Below are 21,582 nucleotides of genomic sequence, written 5' to 3'. Positions count from 1 at the left end.
GAGGGGTATAGGTGGGAGTTTCTACTGGTAATGAGTTTGGGTTTTTGTTTTTGTTTTGTTTTGTTTTGTTTTGTTTTTAATCACTGGAGTTAATCAAGCATAGGGAAGTAAATCCCTTTAAATTGCTGTATTTTAGAGTGAACTAAAGCATTAGTTGACTGATTACATTAAATCCCTTCCACATCTGAAAGACTATTATTCTGTAGATCAACTGTTGAGTGAAATAATTTCACTATTCACCTTAGCCAAAATTGGAACCATAGAGAGTCCATATAAATACTGCCCTGATCTTCTAATACTGGAATTAGAATGAATCAGTTGCTCCCAGAGGAAAGTAGGGAATATTTTCATCCTAAAAGCAGCGTGCTTCTTCTGTTTCCCCCTTAAAGATAATTTAATCCTTTCATTGTAAGTCTTTACTCCTTGGTGAGGTAGGGGGAAGGAAGAGATGGAAAAATAAATGTTTAGTATTTCCACCTAACTCAATTTTATGAAACTAATTACTTAAAGATAGTGCTGAAACTAATTTTAGCAAGTAATAAATTGTAGGTAGTATCTTAGAAAATATTCTGCCTTTTAATCTTTATAGATTCTAGAGTTGGAAGTAGAAGGCCACTTTCCGGAAAGTGTTACCAAATGTTGCCAGATCCCACACCATCAAGAAGATCGAGAATGCCAGTCAAAATGCCAGGACTGTCACCTAGAGGGGTCATTTAAAATTAACTTAAAAGCATAGATTTTCAAAAGAAAAATGGAATGAAAGCAATTCATTCATGCCAATGTCCTAAAGGCAAGGGAAATCTTCTGAGCCTGAACATGAGATAAGCCAGAAGGATCCACAACAGAGGGTGGAGTGTCCACAAAATCCACAGTGAAAATACCGCCTGTTCCTCAAATCACTCAGATAAGTCCATTATCTCTTTGGACACCCTCTCAGAGGTGCCCTCTCCCTGGGATAACTGCCCAGCACTCACTAGTCCACCCCTTCTATTTTTGGTTATTAATTATAGCAAGAAAGGAATCATGACTACTATCCAGAAGCTACAGTTTTATACCAAGTGGGCTGGAGGAAGATGTTGACCCCAAGACTGGAGACGAGTCTTTGCCCCTCACTGAGTGACACTCTTACTGATGTTTCATGTCGTAGGTCATGTCTTTTTTGGAGAAAGTCAATCATATCACTTTCTGGAAGAGAGACTAGTGATCAGCAGGGGACACTTCTACAGTATAATTAATGTAAACTATTCCAGACATGCATTAAGTTTCTATTTCCTCTCTCCCTTGGGTCAGCGTACAAGAAATCCAACAGAGAAGGATAAGGGAGTAGCTTATCTTGCCCTGGAAATCATTAATGACACACAGGAATTTTGCTCTTTGTCTGGAAGTGACGGGAAAAAAAAAAAAATCCATAGTGGGTCACATGACCCTGGCAGATCTCTTCTCATAAGGGCTGTGTGAAGCTTCTGAAATCTGTGGAGATTTTTCTCTGCAGATGCAGGAAGAAAGCAGGTGGATGGATGAATAAGTATGGCCTTGCTCCCGGTCGCCTTGCTGGCATTCCTGAGCTTAAGCTCGGGATGTCACCATCAGATCTGTCACTGCTCTCACAGGGTTTTCCTCTGCCAAGAGAGCAAGGTGACAGAGATTCCCTCCGACCTCCCCAGGAATGCCGTTGAACTGTGAGTATCTGAGGCAGCGGGAACAACAGTGGGGCTGGCATCTGTGTGTTGTATGCTATTACTATTTTCACGTTAGGCTGATAACTGTTGGGCTGAATTAATTCTGCCCTGACCAAGGGCTTGAGTAAAACAGACTCCCCCAGCCTAACACCCCTGCTTGCAGCTCTCCCAGGATCTTAGAAAGATTTTGACTCAGCAGCTGCCAGGGAAGAGCAGTGTGGAAATCTCAATCCAAAGGCAAAAAGAAGATATTTGAGTCTTTTCAACACATTTGCTCTTGGGTTCCAAACTGTCTTTGGTAGAACCAGAAAAGTAAAACTAAGAAAACCTAGAAACTTTGAAGACCTGGAATTAGAGGCAGAAAGACAGTCATGATTTAAGGGGCATATACAACGTGTCTCCTAAAGACACAGAATTTCAAGAAGGCACGAGTCACTGTCACTTTGGAGGCTCCAGAAGATAACTCCTGAACTGAGTTTCTGCTTCCTGGGGAAACAGAGTTAGAGGAGAGGGGAAGGGGTGTGAAGAAAGAGAGAGAGAAAGGAGGGGGGTAGTGATCTGGAAAAAATATTGCATCATCTTTCATACAGCTGGGAAAATGTGATTCACAACTTTAGAATGTCACTGAACTATTTTAATAGGAAGTCCATAGACTCTGAGAGTAGGACAAGATCTTAGACATCATTTTACTCTAGCTCTTCATTTTAGAAATGAGGATTCTGGGGTCCAGAGAGTCAAGAGGTTTGTCCAATCTCTTACGATGAGTCAAGGCACATCAGGCCTTTTGACTCATAATCTACTGTTCTTTCCCCCAAACCCTATTCTGACTATCCAATTTCTACTTTCCCGGAGTACTAGTAGGTTGTTAGGCTCAGAAGTTGAAGATAAACTCAGTCCAAGGATGTTAAAGAGAAGCAACTATTCTAGAAGCCTGTTTCACTCTTGGTCCCATAAAGCTACAGATGACTCTTACTTGACTGCAAAGTACAGTCATCTATTCAGTTCACAATTACCAACACTACACTCAAACATGGAGGTGCATTTCAGGTTGTCACTCAGAGACAAATGGTCACACACTTGGTTAGTTATGCTTGCTACTTTTCCCCTGGTCATCTCGTGTCTTCAGTTCCTATGCAGAGGCTGCTGCACAGGCAGAGAAAATAACTAGTCAGCTCTGTGTTTTGGCTACACTGCTTCCAATGAGACAAATATTCCTGATTACGGGGAAGAATGTGCCTATGCAAAATTTGGTTTATTGGGTCATTACAAAAACAGGAGAAGGTCAACACACTTGAGCTCCTATAAGAAGTCACTTACTCCTAAGCAACTTTGAGTAATTGTTTAACCCTTTCCGAACCTCAAGTTCCTCACTTCTAAATGGTTTTAACACAAGCAGTTTGGTTGGATTATTGCTAATACTAGAAAATATAACTCCCTCACAAACATACCCATTTCTACCTCTCTACTTCTTCCAATGTTTCTAGATGAGCCTAACAGTGCCAACCAACTGCTACAGCAGACGATCCCTAGCAAGGTTTAATTTTAGGGTGATACTCATGCATCCCAAACTCCCTTCTGCACTAGACCATCTACTTTCTGACATCTCTTTATCAGAAGAGAGATTTTTTTCATTCTGCATAGAAAACATGAAGAAGGAAAGAAAAGAAGGGAGGAAAGAAAAGAAGAAAATTCATTCCCAAACTCCAAATCTCAGGGAGTATGTGCATATAATATGGGAGGAGCAGGAGTATGGTTTTTGGAAAGTAATTCATACTAAGATGTAAATGACTAAAATACGTCTCTGTCCAAGAGCACTTTGCAACTGAGAAAGAAATTGTAGGAGAGCGTGTTTATCTCTTGACAAATGCTAGCTCTGGGTGAACCCCTCCCTTCGGTGTATATACTAGGGGACAAAGCTGCATAAAACTAAGGAAGGGAAGAAAGTATTTGCCTGTTATTGGCAAATAACCAACCAAGATAAATGTTGCTTTAGTCATTAGATGTAGAAAAATTATTTGAGGATATTTTTGAGGTTAGTGTTTTCATCACTGTAGAGCAGATAAAATGCCAAGTGAAATAGAACTCAGATGTTGAGTTAGAATGCAAGAACAATAATTTTTATTTTTGTTTTTAAAAGGATTAGGTGGGGCTTATCTGAAACACCAGCAGAGGAAAGATGAAATGGCTTTTTCAACTACGGATTTCTAATTCACCTTGCAGTCTTCTGCATTTGGGTGTTGACTTAATGATGATCACATCAGGTGGAAGTGGGTGGAATAGCTGGGCTTCAATGAGTGCAACAGCTTAATCCATCACCAAATCACAGCTTCATAATCAGATTCACCCAGGGGAAAGCAACTGCTACCTCTTACCATGTATAATTTATCCTATCATTCCATCTACTTTGCAGCACTCTCATTTCATATACATGCCAGCTATCACGAGAGGTTCCTAATTCCCAACCATCTGCCCATGTTAATATACGGCAAAGCAAGAGGAAAGCACCACCAACAGGCAGGTGCATTCCATTTACGGAAGGGCCTGTACCATTTGCCTGAAGCTCTACACAAAATACTTTATTAAAAGTTCACAACAGAACTGCAAGTTTGGTATTATTGCTCCATTTTTCACATGAGACAAACCAAAGAGCCCAAAAGTTTAATAACTTGGACGCTGTCAGCCCTGTGGCTCCTGGATGGCAGAGCTGGAATCCAAACTTGAACCTGTGTCTTCTGTGCTGTGTATAATGAAAGCTTCAGACTCCTTTCATTTGTTCCTCTTCAAACAGAGATGTACCTTAGAATTTGCCCAGAGGTCAGTAGTTTTTCGCTTAAGACCCAGTAATAAATACTTTAGGCTTTATGGGCCATAAGTCTCTGCTGTGACTACTCAATTGTCACAGTTGTAGGAAAGGTGCCAAGGACAAAATGCAACAAGCATGGCTGTTTTCCAGCAAAACCCTATTTTTGCCACTGAAATTTGAATTTTGTACCATGGTCCCATGTCCCCAAATAGTCTTCTTTTGATTTTTTTTTTCATCATGTAAAAGGTGAGAAATAGTCTCAGCTCATGAGCCACAGAAAAACAGAGGGCAGGCCCACTTTGACCCACAGGTTATCAGGTACCCAATTCTGATTTAGACGGTAGCTAAAAGTGGCTAAGTCTTACTGGCTTAAGTGGGGTTGAGACAGCCTGAAACAACATGGCACCATGGAGAAAGTACTGATCTAGATGAGCTAGGGCAGGAATGGAGGGACTTGCAAGGCAATATTCACAGGGGGGCTTCTTACTGTTTTTGACAAGTCAGAGATAGTATAGAATAGTCTTTAGAATCCAAGAGACTGAAGTTTGAACCCAGGCTATGAGCTTCTTTGCTCTACCACATAGTCTCATGGCTGTGTAATGTAAACTGTAATGTGAGCCTTTCTCAAAGTGTTGCTGTGAGGACTACAAAGGACAATGGATCTTTAACACCTAGGGCAATGCCTCTCGGGTACTGGTGGTGGTGGTCACTGGTGGTGGTGGTCATCCTTGCTATCTGTTGCTATATCTGTTGAACACTAGTAAAAACAAACAAATGCCAAAGGGCCTTCATGATGACCAAATGAATCAATAGGTATGAGAATGTTTTCAACAACTGATACAGAGATCTTTGTAACTCTGAGACAGTTTATAATCTCTTACTTAAGAATGATCTCCTCCTTCTCCCAGTGGCTGAAGCACTTACTCTCTATGCACTTATTTTCTGAGTAAGAAAATGTGTTCATTTAGGCTTTCAATATTTGCCAAGAACTCAGGGAGGTTTCATTCTGACCACGGTCAAAGGAAATTTGATTTCTAACTTACCCTAGAAACTCAGTTTAAATTGGAGGCAGTCAGTCAGTCTAGAAAGGACACTTCAATCTTGCTTTATTCTTCCTGGAGTTAACAATTTCTAGGGAGAATGTGAGCACCCATTCAAAATCCAAAATTTTAGCTCTAAGTGACAGCATACGAACAGCCATCTTTTTCTTCAGCAGGTTCAGACGACCTCATTAATTAGAGGAGAAAAGGGTCCACTGGAGGTCCCTGTTGACTCAGGGAGATTGGTGTTGAGATTTTATTATAGGTTGCCTGTGTTGACCCCTCTCTTCCTATCAAGTTCTTGTATCTCATTGTGATCTCAAATGACTCACCTTTACTTTTAATTTTCTAATTATAGTTTTTTGTTTTAATTTCTCCCTTTGCCTTTTATTTCTTGTTTTGCTGCTTTGGTTTAGATCACTCACCTTATTCCAGAATCACAGATTACTGTTTAGCTAGGAGCTACTTTTGTCTTTCTTTAGTTCTGAGGGATGTATCAGTACTGTGTGCCAAAAGGAAGACTTTTACTGTGCCAATAAAGTTCTGTGATCTTCAAAAGGGAAATGGAGCTTTAGATGTGTGCAAACAAGTTTAATTGTGCATTTTTCCCCACTGAAAGCATATTCTGGGATTAATATCTGCAGAACACACTCTAAGAAAGGCTACTCCAAAGGCTGGTCTATCCAACCCCAGCCACCAGAATGAATCCTTTGTCAAGTCTGGAGCTGCAGCCTGGACATCCTACCTCCCAGTTCAGGGTTCAGTATCAGCTGGAGGCAAATCTTTGGCTGGGGTTTCAGGGCTTTGTGTCTGAGAAGCTGCTATTTAAGAATGTAGTGTGTTCTCATAAAGAAGATGGTTGTGAGGACTATAGCCATGTGTTACTTAGACTGAGGTGAAGAAAGGAAAAAGAAAACAATGGATTATAAGATGAGTAAAAACCACTCCTGACTTCTGGATTTGTTGGGTATCAATGGCTCACTTTCTTGATTGCCCATATCCAATCAGTTTTATAAACTCCCTTCCTACTGCTACTACCAATAATTCTTTTTTTTTTTTTTAAGATTTATTTTATTTATTTGAGGACGAGAGTGTGGGCACATGCAAGTGGAGGAAGGGACAGAGGGAGAGGGAGGGAGAGAATCCCAGACAGACTCCCCGCTGAGTGTGGGGCCCAACAGGGGGCCTGATCTTACAACAAGATCATGACCTGAGCAGAAACCAAGAGTCAGAAGCTCAAATGACTGAGGCAACGAGGGACCCCCATTAGTAATTCTTTCTTTATTGCCAACATCTGTTTAGGCCCTGAACATCTAAAGCCAGGATTGTATAATTATGTCCTACTTTATCTCCCTTTAGTCAATTCTCTTCTTCTCTAAACCAGCCTGCACACTGTCATTGAATTTTTCTCCCTAAAAAAAATTGCCACCAAGTTATGATTCCCCCATTCAAACTCACTCAGTGGCTCATTTTTCTGACTGCTTCTCACTCCTCTCCAACAGGAGCCATCTACTCTGTAAGACTGACGAAGACTCCCTCCTAAGCTCAGTTTGTGCATTTCTGCCTCCTTGTGTCTTCATGTTATGCCTCCTGTTTATACTATCCTGAGTTTCTTCTTTCTTGCCTCTTAAAATCCAACCTACTTATGATCACCTGGCTCAAAGGTAGCCTTTCTTAGAGTGTGTTCTGCAGATATTAATCCCAGAATATGCTTTCAGAGGGGAAAAATGCACAATTAAACTTGTTTGCACACATCTGACCACTTCATCTTTATTTAATCCGAAAGCTAGTACAATTCATTTTGCACTTCATCTTACTTTGTCCTTATTTTTTCATGTGTGTCCTATTTCCTCCACTGTAGTGAAAATTTCTTTTGTATTCTTTATTGTGCAATGTATGTTCTGGGCCCTCAATTACATGTAGAACAAATGATACAATAAATCAGGGGGAATTACATCTGTTTATTTGCTCCATTCTTCAGTACTAAGGAAAAGATTCCTATAAAAGATGATTATTGCTCTCCCTGTGGTGAGCTACTATAGGATTTGATAGCTTTCTTATTTTCCTTGCCTTTTTTATGTGCTTGTTTTAAGAAAATGCCTGTATGTCATTCTAGAATCAATTAATTTATTCAGAAAGATACAAAGATCAGGAACAAAGTCTAAGTTAAAAAGTTGAACAATCTGTATTCTAAGCACGTCACTCAATTCTCCTGACATAAGTAATAATACTTGCTTCTCTATACCTAACAAGAATATTGAAAAGATAAATGACATTGCCTAAACAAAATCACTTTAAGTCAGGCAGAAATGTTCAAAGAAATATAATTTTTGCCAATTAAGGTCAGATCCCAGACCCTGAATGTGAGGTTTCCTGTGTTCTCCAGATGTGCTTTGATTACTGTAGTTCTATCTGGATATCAAAACCAAACACCCCACTGTGAAGATTACCCCTGGTGCCCATATCCTGAGACTCCTACTGTCTTGTTTAGATATTTCTTTGAAGGAAAAAAACAGCACAGTTTTTATGTTAATGCATACATAATCCTTTCTCTCAAAACAAAATCTTGCACCTACTTCAGTGAGAAATGGTATATGTATGCCCAACATTTGGAATTTAATTGGGCTGGGGGTAGGGGACATTTATATTCCCCATGGAGGAATCAGGAAAATGACCAAAGGGGGAGCTATATAATGTGGTATCTTCAAAGGGGAAAAGTAGAAATTATATCACAGGGAAAGAATCCTTTAAAATACAAGATGAACTCTATCCTGAGAATTGGCTGAGAGCTATAATTTACAGAGTCATTATCAGCAATTGAAGAGTAGGGGCTTGAGACAGCAAAATTCCGCTAGCTTGGTGATGATAAAATCCCTTGTTTACCCTAAAGATGAGAGTTTTCCTTCCCCACCCAAGTCCTCTACCAAAGAAGCTTCGGCTTCAGAAGCAAGATATGCTGGCAGTAAATGGGAAATTCATTTAACTTTTGATTATCTTTCCCCAAAGCCACTAATTGGGTTATCTAGTCACTATGGTTGACTGGACTATACTTTTATTTTAAGCTTTTAGATTTAGACTCTCCATTTTAGCTTTATTTAGACTTGACTCTAGCTTATATACCCCACAAGGTCAGCTAGGAAAGAGAGTAATTATTTTTAATTGCTTAGAATCCGATTATAATGAGATCTGGATGTTTGTTATTAATCTGACCTCCCCCTGAAATATCTCAGAGCATGTTTTGTGTGTTCGACCTGAACATGCCATTACCTTGTTCTGTCATACGGAATAGGTCAACTGATCTGAAAAACTTCAAGTGATGTGCAAAAAAAAAAAAGGAATAAAGTAACCAAACCTTTGCCATAGCCTTGAACTCAATGATATTTTTAGTCTTAGGAGTAGCTTGAACCCACAATTTCATCCCTTCTCCCAGACACTTTCAGCAAGAGCTAACAGAGTCATCACAGAATGCTATGTCAGAAATAGTGGAAAATAAACAGTATTAGACAATGTTGGTATCCCACTAACGCAAAAGTTGATGAATACCTCTAAAATAAAGGAACATATACATTTAAGTGACAGAGAGATCAATTAATAGAGGAAATCAGAAAGAAAATTTGTCAGTACATTGGTGGAAACTTGAAGTAAAGTTAATGCCAAAATTTCACTCAATTCTAAAGTGCTTCGATGTGACAAACATCTTCAGGCACCAAACCTCCCAAAGCCAATAAGCTTTTTCTAGGTCTCAGAGTCCAGCAGATATATACTCCTCAATCCTGTGATTTCAGTTGGGGGATTTAGGGGGGTGGGAGTTGAGCAGGGTTCTTTTAGGCTCAATAGACAGTTTTGTTTTGAAATCCAACACGGGAAACCTCATACAGATACTCCTCTCTCTCATTATTTTCAATTTGGCAAGGGGTTTTAAACAAAGATCTGTGGGAGATCCCATCTCCAGCAATGACTGGAACTCAGTAAATGAGGGCTGACTGGAGGACCCTGAACATTTCATCCACAGTCCTCCAGGAATAAGAAGGCCATGAAAAAGAGAGGTCCCTCATGAGGAAAAGCCAAAGCCTGGAGCGCTAGATTCTTCAGGAGTGACCCAGTTTAAAATATTCTGTCCCTTCTGATAAAGTCTACTAAATTTGGGCTCGCATGATGGATCACATCCCTGGAAGACAGGCTTCCCTCTACTGGTATGTTTCTTACCATCTCACAATAACAGCTTCTGAACTGGTTTCTGTGCCTACCATAGGTTGCCCTCCAGCTCCTTGTTCTGAGCTCCTGCTCTCATTTAATTCCCCTGTGGGCTCCAATACACAGAGTTAGGACAAAAGCCCCAAGTCCTACATTGGACACTAAGGTCTTCCATACTTTGGCCCCAGATTAACTCTCCTGTCCTCTCTCTCATCTTCCATCCCCCTAAATCTTTGCTTCATGCACTACTTTGTGTTCCTAGAGAGATCTTCTATTCTCCAACCTCAAGTATGTTACTTCAGTATTATTCAGTTTTTGAGACCAAAGTAAAGATGCTCATTTTTTCAGTAAGCTTTCCTTCAATGGAAAATATTTGGTTATCTTTGTACGAGGCACTGTGCTAAGCTGTCAGGAAAAAAGGGATCAACAGGAGAGGTATGGTGCCTGATCTCATGGAGTTGTTTTAAGAGAAGAACATCCCAGAAATAATAACAATACTGTTTTTCCTCACTTTTACTCACAAAAATAAAAATCCCTGCTGAGAATCCAGTGTAGTCAATGTCAAATGCAATCATTTCACAACTAACTGCAAGTTGCAATCTGAAATCATAGATTGTGTGAACTGGAAGGAACAGATGCCTAGTAAAAGCCAATAAGAAGCTTGTGTGCTTCATACCAGAGGCAAGTGAGTGAGAAGCAGGGCGTCTGTCTGTGCCATCTAAATTGACTCTTCTGACCACCAAGGGTTGGTTTCAGGAGTCAGGCAGGGCCTCTTCCACAACAGTCTAATCCTTAAAAGGTCAGAAAATCTTTGCTTTATTTTTCAAGGACAAAACGGACCTCAAATAAAAGAGAATGACAAATGAACACCAGCAAATTTATGGTAAGGTTGAGCAGACTGATGTTCAGATATTTAAGTGTGACTAGAAGTTTTCAAGTTGTGCAAATACAAGAGACCGGGTCCTTTGAATTGAGATAGAAAAGAATAATACAGAAGGTGGAAAACAGCACCAAAAGGGAAAACTTAGTCTGCACTGTTGTCTTTGCCAACTTTATAATTTTCCCCGACGCGGCTGTGTTCATGAATACTATTATGTGGTTACCAGGAGAGAGGAGGTTAAAAGACTACATCAATCAACAGACTGTGTATGCCGACTCTCCCCCAAAGAAACTGAGTGTCGTCTCTGAAATCCAGTAATCATGTAGACTTAGGCTCAACAAAACCCAGATGTCTCTTCTGAAAATGACACAAGTTTAAATTTTCAACTTTAGCAAAAGGGAACGCTAAGAAGGAATTTTTCAGTGCTCCTGAACTTATAAGCAATTTCCTTTTTGTGTAAATTTTAAACTGTTTTGCATGTCTATGCTAACTTTAGAATTGAAAAACACATTGAATGAAAAAGAAGGATCACACCAACATCAGGTAACACCTGAGCAAGTATCAAGAGCCAGTCCAAAACCTTGTCACCGCTATACACCCACAAAGTCTAATCTCTCTTCAAGGCAGGAACGAAAGAAGCCTTCACTTAATTGGTGTTTGTTTTGTGAGCAAACTGTGTAGAATTTCTGTAAGTAAATATATTGGGGGTGGGGGAGAGACTGGGAAAACGCAGCAAGAAACACCCTTTTAATTTAGAAAACAAACTGAAAAGGCAATGAAAGCAAATATGACAATATGGTGAAGAGCAAAGAGGTCAGCTGAAATTCTACATAAAGTAGCAAAACTGCTTATCGGGACCCTGATTGTGAAAATCTGTTGAGCTCCTTCAGTAAGAACATATAGTCTTGGAATGGCATCTCATTCCTCCAAACAAATACTAGAGACAAGAGAAAAAAGAACAAACAGTTATGATAGGCAGATAAGAAAACTACAAAATAGCTCTGGAGAAAATTACAAAGTAGCTCTGGAAGCAGAGCTCTCTGGTGAGATGGGGGTGGGGGAGAGGGAGCAAAAACAGCAAAGGAAGCGGAAAAGAACAACGGAAGGAAGGAGGGAAAGCGTAGGAAGGTGGGGAGGATAAAAGGGGGAGAAGGATGAAGGGAGGGAGGAAGGAAGAAAGGGAAAGAAACAAACAAATGGCTGCGCTATGAAGTTGGGAAACTGCTGAGTCCGTATGTAAATCTTGCCTCTTGGATTGGTCAAATTCCCTGGTAAGATTTTCCCAAGCTTCTACCCAAAGGGTGAAGCCCTATGCCAGCATTCTGGTAGCTGAGGAAAAAGGCTAGGGCCTCAGCCGTCATCAGTATTACCTGGTATCCTCCAGTCCAGAAACTATCTGCCCTACTCTCTTTAAAGAATAGCCCTTTGTTGTTTTGCTCAGGTGGAAGGAAGCACTTGCCTGACTGCTTCCAGTGGAAAGCATGGCTGCCTCTTCATCTCTCTACCAGTCCTCTCTATTGTAGCCACTCGACCCTGTTTCCTCCCTACTCCCACTTCCAGGGACGCTAATGCCTCCAATTCCTGCGTGTTTTAGGGACATGCAGGGTGAATCACATCTGTTTAGGATTCCATTTCCTAGAGTCTGCCAAGTCAGTACTTCTCAAACTTTAATGTGGAAGCAAATCAGAAAGATGTAGTGGGAAAATTCAGATCCTGGTTCAGTAAGTCTGGGGTGGGTCCTGAAGGTCTACATTTCTTACCAGCTCCCAGGAGGCTTTGCGGCTTTATAAAAACCCTTTAAAAAACAATGGCTATCTTCTCATTGGGATTTCCAGAGGAAACAGATAGTTATTTAGTTATTTGTTTACTATGTCATCTTTTCTCAGGAATCTCCACATGTTATTCAACCCACTGAATCTGGTTCTTTTCCCATAGGAACCACTGAAAATTTCCTTGCTATAGGTACCAGTAAACTTTATTTTTTGTATGTTTTATACTGTGGTTATATCTTTTTTCAAATAAAAAAATAAATATTAGAGTATAAGAGGAATGTCACGCAATTCAGGTGCCAGAAGTAATCAATGGTCACTCCCCTAGCCACGTGTCACATGCCTCTCAGGAACACTCCACACATGTGAGCCTCCTCTTGCTTGAAACAGTTTTCTCTTTGAACTTCCAGCTTCTGTAACACCACACTAGCCTCTTCTTACATCTCATGCCAGACCTGGATCAGTGCTGAGTTCTTCACTGCTACCCCGTCTTTCAATGTTGAAGTTCCCCAGACCTCATCTGGAAACTCTTCTCTCGTTCACCTGTACTCTCTGCAGGTATATATCATCCAGTCCATGGTTTTAAATATCATGTCACCTACTATATATATGCTGTTCCTAACCTCTTCATTTACCAGCTGAAACCTTGACATCTCCACTTGGATCTCTTACTGGCATTTCAAAACCAAACAAGTAGAAAATAGTACAATTAATCACCCTTCCCTAAACTGCTCAGAATCTCTCTGGCAAGCTTCATCATCTACAGAAATGCACATATCACCAACCCCCCCACACATACACAACCAAATCCAGTCTGACAGCAAGTGCTTGGATCTGACCCATAAAATACACCACAAATGTCTCTACTTCTGATCTTCCCTACTACCACTCTAGCTCAAACCATCATTGTCTCTTGCCTGAACTATTAGAATAATCTCAACCTCTTCTACCTCCTGGTTCCCCTTGAAGCTACAATCCAGCCTCACACAGCAGCTAGATAAAGCTTTAAAGAGAATGACATACAATTACTTAGAATTGTACTTGGAATAAAATTTATTCAACCTGTGTTCCATGTTATCTCCTATAACAGGCACTGTTCTAGGTGTGAGAGATCCAATATTGAGTAAAACAAACAAAACCCCTTCTTTGTTGGAGCTTCTGTGCTTTGCCATGGCTACAAGACACTCCATGATCTGACCTCTACCTGTCTTTCCACGGGCATAGTGCATATCGTGCCACTTGCCTATCTTCACTAATCTTAACCACCCTGGGTGCCATTCTACTCTTCCAATACACCAAGCTCTTTCCCACCTGAAGTTTTGTTGGTGTGTGTGTGTGTGTGTGTGTGTGTGTTTCACTTGCATTTCATTGTCTATAATGTCTTTTTCCCCCCTCATTGACTTGCATCTTTCCAGCATCTTCCAAAATGCTACCTCCTTAGAGAGGTCTTCCTTGACCACTCTGCTAATAGTAGCAATCCTCTAGCATTGTACCTTTTTCTTTCATAAGGTTTCATAAGGTTACTGCAATTTGAATGTTTGAATGTTTTCACTTAGCTATTTATTTTCACCTACTAGAAAGCAGAAGAAAACTTTCATGATGGCAAGGATTCCAGGATGTAGAATATTCCTGATACAGAGTAGATGCTCAATACACACATGAATGAATTAGAGTACCTGGATGGCTCAGTCAGTTAAGTGACTGACTCTTGGTTTTGGCTCAGGTCATGATCTTAAGGTCCTGGCATCGAGCCCCATGTCTGGCCCCATGCTCAGGAGGGGGTCTGCTTGAGATTCTCTCTTTCCCTCTATCTCTGTCTCCACCTCCCCTGCTCAAGCTTGTGCTATCTCTCTCTAAAATAAATAAACCGCCCCCCCAAAAAAATAAATACATGAAGGAATAAATGACAGTCCTTTCAAACAAATGCAATCTGGAAGGAAATACCAAATTTAACAAACATCTAGGAAGTCCTACTATATCACCAGACTGTTTATTTCTCCTAATACCTCACCTAACAGTCTTGTACTATAGCTATCACTGTTCCCATTTTGGAAATAAAGAAAATGTAATTGAAAAACTAACCCAAACTTATTTAGCCCCTCAGTGTCAGAAATGAAATTAATATTCTTGATAAACCTAATTTAAAGATACCCAGTCTTTGTACTAACCATGAAAAAGACAAAGAGGACCCCCTGTGCTCTGAATCTCTAAAGCAAAACAATCTAAACACTGTATCTACATGTAAATATGTACAATTCTGGAGTTATCCATCATGTAAAACTTATATATTATCTTGTCTCTCAAATACAGTAAGCTCTGTGAGGGCCAGCAGTCCATCCCTCTCCTGCAGCCATCCAGGGCTGAGTACTCAGTCACTACTCAATTGGGAGGACACACACAGACAGAAGATGAATGAGCAAGGTCACGAATAAACAGAGGAGGACTGGAAAGTAAATGTCAATGGTCATTTCCACTGATATATTGCAAAATAACAAGAAGTTGTCTAATAACATTTAAGACCCATTTGAGCTATTTGTGTGTGCCTATGGGAGAAGTGATTGGTGGGGCTAACTCCACTCTCTGTTGCCCCTTACACATGTCCTATGAAGACAGTCCCTTAGAAATAATTAACTGTCAGCAGGTGGAGAAGCTCATCTTCTGAAGGTGTAAAGGCTTTAAAAAAAAGTGAATGCTATGTGAAAATGGAGTGCTGGATGAAGGCTTGGAGAGCTCTGTAGATACTCTCTAAATTGTCTTCATGCAATGTTAATGAACCTTGCTGATGATGTTACAAAAGTTCCACAGAGTTAAAAAAAAAAAAAAAAAAAATCCTTAGTGATCTCATGTGACCTCACAGCCTCTTTTCTAAGAGTTCTTCTAGATTTGAGGAACTGTACCTCTGTTGTCTCATCTTGGATGTGGTTTGAAGTCTAGTCCACCTTGCTCTAACTAGTCCACATCTTATGTAATACGATTTGAGAAGCACCAAACTGGCTCAGTTCACCCAAAATATCTCCCCTGCTACTTGTTGCAATGCCACCATTAATAAAGTAATTCTGGGAGCCTTCAAGATTGTCTTAATTTCTAAGACTCTGCAGTTAAAATACGAAACCCTCTTAGAAGTATCTTAAGTTTTTGAAGACTAGCCCTTTGCTGTAGCATTTTTCAAAATATATTCCTCATAACCCTACTTTTTTAAGACACTCAAGAAAAAGCAAATTTTAAAAAGTCTTCCATGACCTTAGGTTTGGAAAAACTACATGCTTTATCCCCATTCTAAAGATTCACAATGTACATATTAAAACTCTCAGAAGCATTCCAATTTTATGTAACCCGTAAGCGTTCTATAGAATACACTTTAGGAAACTGATTTAGTGAGATGTAGCTAACTAAGATTACGATTTGGCAAATGGGCCTCATATATGCCCAGAGGAGCTGGAGTGACGAGCAAGTTAGTATATACAACCCAATATAGGCACCAAAAACTATTTCCCCTCTTTTTGAAAGTCTATATCTGTCAATTCTTCATCTGTGCAAATCTGCTTTGCTCTTCAAATTAGAGAACTTTTACGCTAAATGAACTTTAGAGAGCATATGCTTCCTGTCTCCTCTTGCTTTAGGAATGAAAAATGAGGCCAAGCCAGATGAAATGACTTGCCTAAGGTCATGTGGGTGATTAAAGCTATTGCCTAGTCTCTGTTTCCAAAGCCAAAAACCTAAACCCACAATTTACAAATTTCTATGTCTGGATTCCTTATAAAACCTACCTCTCGGGGCACCTGGGTGGCTCAGTGGGTTAAGCCGCTGCCTTCGGCTCAGGTCATGATCTCAGGGTCCTGGGATCGAGTCCCGCATCGGGCTCTCTGCTCAGCAGGGAGCCTGCTTCCTCCTCTCTCTCTCTCTGCCTGCCTCTATGCCTACTTGTGATCTCTCTCTTTCAAATAAATAAATAAAATCTTTAAAAAAAAAAACAAAACAAAAAAAAAAAAAAAAACCTACCTCTCTACTCCCACAAAGAACAGACAATCCTCCACTACCACCTGTGCCTCTCCTTATACCCAGATTTTATGAGCATTAGAATTCTACTGTTATTTTCCTCTGACCTTCACCTGCTTTTGAAAAACAGCATTATTAAGATAGAACACAAGCACACAAGTCATTCAAAGAATACATTTTGGTGGTTTTTAGTATATTCACAGGTATGTGTAACTATCACCATAGTCAATTTCAAAACATTTTTATTACCTCAAAGAAAATCCTTTATCCTTCAGCTAGCACTCTCCTCCCTACCCTCTTCTACCCAGACCTGAGCAAGCACTAATCTACTTTCAGTCTCTAAATTTCTCTACTATGGACTTCCTTCTGGATGGAATTATATGAGGTTTTTGTGACCAGCTTCTTTCCCTTCACATGCTATTTGCATGGTTCATTCAAGTTGTAATAGGTATCAATATTCCATTCTTGTTATGGCTCAAAATATTCCTTTGCATAGATGTATCACATTTTGCTTAAGCATTTGTCTGTTGATGGACATTTCAATTATTCACCTTATGGCTATTATAAATAATGCTACTTTAAATATTTGCGTATAAGTTTTCGTGTGGACATGTGTTTTCATTTTTCTTGGTATATACCTAGAAGTGGAATAGTCGAGTCATATGGTCACTTGATGTTTAATACATGAACTGTTTTCCAAAGTGGCTGAGACATTTTACGTTCTCGTGTGTGAGGTGCCTATTTCTCCACATCTTTGTCAATCCTTGTTGTTATTTGACATTTTTTATTCTAGCCATCCCAGTGAGTAGGAAGTGATATGTCATTGTGGTTCTGATTTGTATTTATCTTATGAGAAGTGATGTTGCACATAATTTTATATGCTTATTGGCCATCTGTATCACTTCTTCATTGAATATCTCTTCAGATTCTGTGCCCATTATTTAATGGTTGTCCTTTCATTACTGAGTTGTTAGAGTTCCTTGTACATTCCAGAAACAAGTCCCTAATTTGCATAATTTGAACATTTTGGCCCATTCAGTGAATTGTCTTTTCACTTTCTTTTTTTCTTTTTTTTTTTAAAGATTTTATTTATTTATTTATTTGACAGACAAGATCACAAGTAGGCAGAGAGAGAGGAAGGGAAGCAGGCTCCCCGCTGAGCAGGGAGTCCAATGCGGGGCTTGATCCCAGGACCCTGGAATCATGACCTGAGCCGAAGGCAGAGGCTTTAACCCATTGAGCCACCCAGGCACCCCATCTTTTCACTTTCTTGTACAAAGGTTTTAATTTTTATAGAATCTAATATATATTTTTAAAATTTTGTTATCTGTATTTTGGTGTCATATCTGTATCCAAAAACCCCTTGCCGAATTCAGGGTCATAAAGATTTACTCCTATGTTTTCTTCTGAGAGTTTTACAGTATTAACTCTTACATGCAGTCCTTGATCCATTTGGAATTAATTTTTGTATGTAATATTAGGTAATTGTCCAACTTCATTCTTTTCCAAGTAGATAACCAGTTGTCCCAGCACCATTTGTTGAAAAGACTACTCTTTCCTTATTGAATGGTCTTGGCACTGTTGTTGAAAATTAGCTGACCATAGAGGTATAGATTTATTTCCAGACTCTCAGCTCTGTTCCATTGATCTGTATGTTTATTCTCCTGTAAGTACCACACTGTCTTGCTCAGTATTGCTTTCTAGTAAGTTTTGATATCAGGAAGCATGAGTCCTCTAACTTTGTTCTTTTGCCATTTTGTTTAGTTTGCACTTCTGAATGAATTTCAGAATCAACATGTCAATTTCTACAAAATAATGAGCTGATTCTGATAAGGGATTGTACTGAGTCTACAACTCCATTTGAGGATTATTGCCATCTGAATGATGTGAAGTCTTCTGACTCATAAACATGATGATTTTCCATTTATTCTGATCTTCTATCATTTCTTTCAATGTTTCATAGTTTAAGTTACACATTTTGTACTTCTCTTATTAAATTTACTGTTTTATTCTTCTTGATACATTAATGAATGAAATTATTTTATTTTCAGTCTGTTCATTACAAGTATATAAAAATACAAATGGATTTTATATATTGATCTTGTAAACTGTAACCCTACCTGAATTTGTTAGTTCTAACAGGTTTTTCATTGATTCTACAAGATTTTCTATATAGAAGAACATGTCATCTGTGAATGGAAATGTTTTTCACTTCTTCTTTTCTACTCTGTACAGCATGTCACTGTTACTTTTTATTGCCTACTTGCCCCACCTACAATCTTCAATACAATTTGAAGTAGAGGTACCAAGAGTACACATCTTTGTCTTCCTCCTGATTTGGGGAGAAACAACTAGATTTTTACCATTAAGTATGGTGTTAGCTGTAGATTTTTCATAGATGCCCTCTATTGTGTCGAGGAGGTTCTATTCTATTCCTCCTCATTTGCTAAATATTTTTCATCAAAAAAAGCTGTTGGGTTTTATAAAAAAAACTTTTTATGTATCTGTTGAAGTGTTTAATTTTTCTTATCTGGTCGATATTATGTATGACATTATAACATTGGGATGTTAAAATAACCGTGCATCCTTGGGATAAATCCCACGTAATCATCATGTATAATCTTTTTACATGGATTTGGTTTGCTAGAGTGTTGTTGAGGATTTTTATATCCATATTCCTTTGAAATATTGGTTTATCGTTCTCTTTTCCTGTGATGTCTGTCTGGTGTTGATATGAAGGTAATATCTGACTCATAAAATAAGTTATAAAATGTCCTCTTCAAATTTTTTTAGTAGATTTTTTGAAAAATTGGTATTAATCCTTCCTTAAGTATTTGGCAGAACTCAGTAGTGAAGCCATCTGGGTTATGGAAATATTCTTGGGAGTTCTTTTTTTTTTTTTTTTACTAACTCAATGTCTTTACTTGGTATAGATCTATTTGGATTTTCCATTTCCTATTGAGTCAGTTGCAGGAGTTACACTTTTCTAACAAATTTCTCAATTATTCTAAGTTATCTAATTTGTTGAGTACACTTATTCATAGCATTCCTTATTGTTACCATAAAGTCAATGATAATGTCACTTCTTTCATTTCTGATTATAGTAACTTGAGTGTCCTCTCTTCATTTCTTGGCCATTTTAACTGAAGTTTGCCCATTTTTTTAGATCTTTTCAAAGACTCAGCTTTAGGTTTCTTTTTTTTTCTTTTCTCCCCTTCATTCATTTCTGCTGTACTCTTTGTTATTTTCTTACCTCTCAAGTTAGGTTTAGGTTGCTCTTCTTTTCCCATTACCTTAAGATGGAAGGTTGATTTAATGTCTTTTTTTACTGCAGGTATTTACAGCTATAAATTTCCCTAGAAGCATTGCCTTAGCTTTGCCTTAGCTACATCTTGCTATGCTATGTCTTGATTTTCATTCACCTCAAAGTATTTTGTTTCCCTTTTTACTTATGATACGTCGGTTATTTAGTAATATATTTTCAATTTTAGCATACTTGTGAGTTCCCATTTTTTTCCCTGCTACTGATTTCATATTTCAATCCACTGTTGTTTGACAACATACTTTATTTCTAACTTATCAAATTTATTGAGGATGTTTTTTATGGCTTAGCACATGATCTACTCTGGAGAATGTTCTATATGCACTAGAGAAAAATCTGTACCTGTTGTTGTTGAGTGTTCTGTATGTGTCTGTTAGATCTAATTTCTAATAGTGGTGTTCGAGGGTCTTATACAGTTGCTGATCTGTCTAGTTTTTCTACCCATTATTGAGAGTAGGGTGTTGAAGTTTCCAACTATTACTGTTGAATCTTCTATTTCTCTCAATTTCTGTCAGTTTCCACTTCATGTATTTTGGTGCCATGTTATTAAGGGCCTATATGTTTATAATCATTTTATCTTCCTGATGATTGAAACTGCTATCCTCATAAAATATCCCTCTTTATGTCTACTAAGATTTTTTTGTTTGTTTTAAAATCTCCTACCTGATATTAGAATAGCCACTCCAGCTCTCCTGTGGCTGTTTTTACAAGATATGTCTCTTCTAATATTTTTAATCTATTTTTGTCCTTGAATATAATGTGTCCTTTAGAATACATAGTTAGGTCATGTTTTTTATATCCTATTTGACAATCTGCATCTTATAATTAGGTTGTTTAATTCATTTGTATTTAATATTATTGATAAGGTTGAATTTACATCTGCCGTTTGACTTTTTGCTTTCTATATGTCTTTTTTGTTCCTCTATTCATCCTTTACAACTGTCTTTCATATTAAGTGGATCTTTTCCAAGAAGCCTATTCATTTCTTTAATGATCTCTTTCACTATGTTTTTGAGATTTTTTTTTTTAAACAGTTGTTCTTATCAGAATTGGCTTTGGGTTTATACTAGATTAATTCCAGAGTAAGAGTAAGAATGAGAGAGAGAATGTCACACCTATAAAGCTCTATTCCTATCAGTTAAAAGCAAAAAAGAAAAAAAATACACATTTATGGAATCTTTTATCATTACATAATTACATTTACTAGTGCTTGTTTGTGTGGATTTGAATTACCATCTGGGATCACCCGCTTCAGCCTGAACCAATTCCTTTACTAGTTCTTCTAAGGCAGGTCTGCTACCAACAAATTCTCTCAGTTTTTACTTATCTTGGAAAATATTTTGCCTTCATTTTTGCAAGATAGCTTTTCTAGATGTAGCACTCTTGGTTCACAGGTTCGCTTCCTCTGAGCACTTCAAACGTGTTATCCCACAATCCCAGGCCTCCATGAAGAGTGAACTGCTAGTTTTATTGAGGTTCTGTTGCAAGTAAAGGCACTTTTTTGTGTGTTTTTAAGATTTTTCTCATTTTCTTTGACTTTAAGCATGTTTACTATAATATATCCGTTTACAGGTCTTGGTGTGTATATCCTACTGTAGAATATTGTTTTTCAAAATATTTGGGAAGTTCTCACCATTACTTCTTTAAGTATTTTTTCTTCTTCTCTCTCTCTCCTCTTCTGTACTCTCATTACACACATATTGGTTTCCCTTTTTTGGCTCTCGTTTCTCTAAGGATCTCTTCATTTTTCTTCATTCTTTCTCTCTGTTCTTTGGCTTGAGTTATCTCTATTGATCTATTTTTTTCTAATTCTTCTGCAGATTTAAATCTACTGTGGAGACCCTCCAATTCTTTAACAAAATTTCAACTGTACTGCTGAACTGTAAAATTCATATATTT

General features: G+C 38.5%; 1 protein-coding gene across 1 annotated transcript in view; it reads left to right on the top strand.

The window, feature by feature from the left end:
- The first annotated feature begins 1,460 nt into the window (after positions 1–1,460).
- FSHR (follicle stimulating hormone receptor) overlaps positions 1,461–21,582 on the top strand; it is a 163,010-nt gene continuing 142,888 nt past the window's right edge. Inside the window, exon 1 of the mRNA XM_059134768.1 lies at positions 1,461–1,679. Coding sequence (XP_058990751.1) covers positions 1,528–1,679 — 152 coding nt within the window. The 5' untranslated portion in view covers positions 1,461–1,527. The remainder of the gene's footprint in view (positions 1,680–21,582) is intronic.

Source organism: Mustela lutreola, chromosome 9, assembly GCF_030435805.1.
Source record: "Mustela lutreola isolate mMusLut2 chromosome 9, mMusLut2.pri, whole genome shotgun sequence".
Classification (NCBI taxonomy): Eukaryota; Metazoa; Chordata; class Mammalia; order Carnivora; family Mustelidae; genus Mustela; species Mustela lutreola.
Note: the sequence above shows the minus strand (reverse complement) of the source record. Positions and strands in the feature narration are given on the sequence as shown.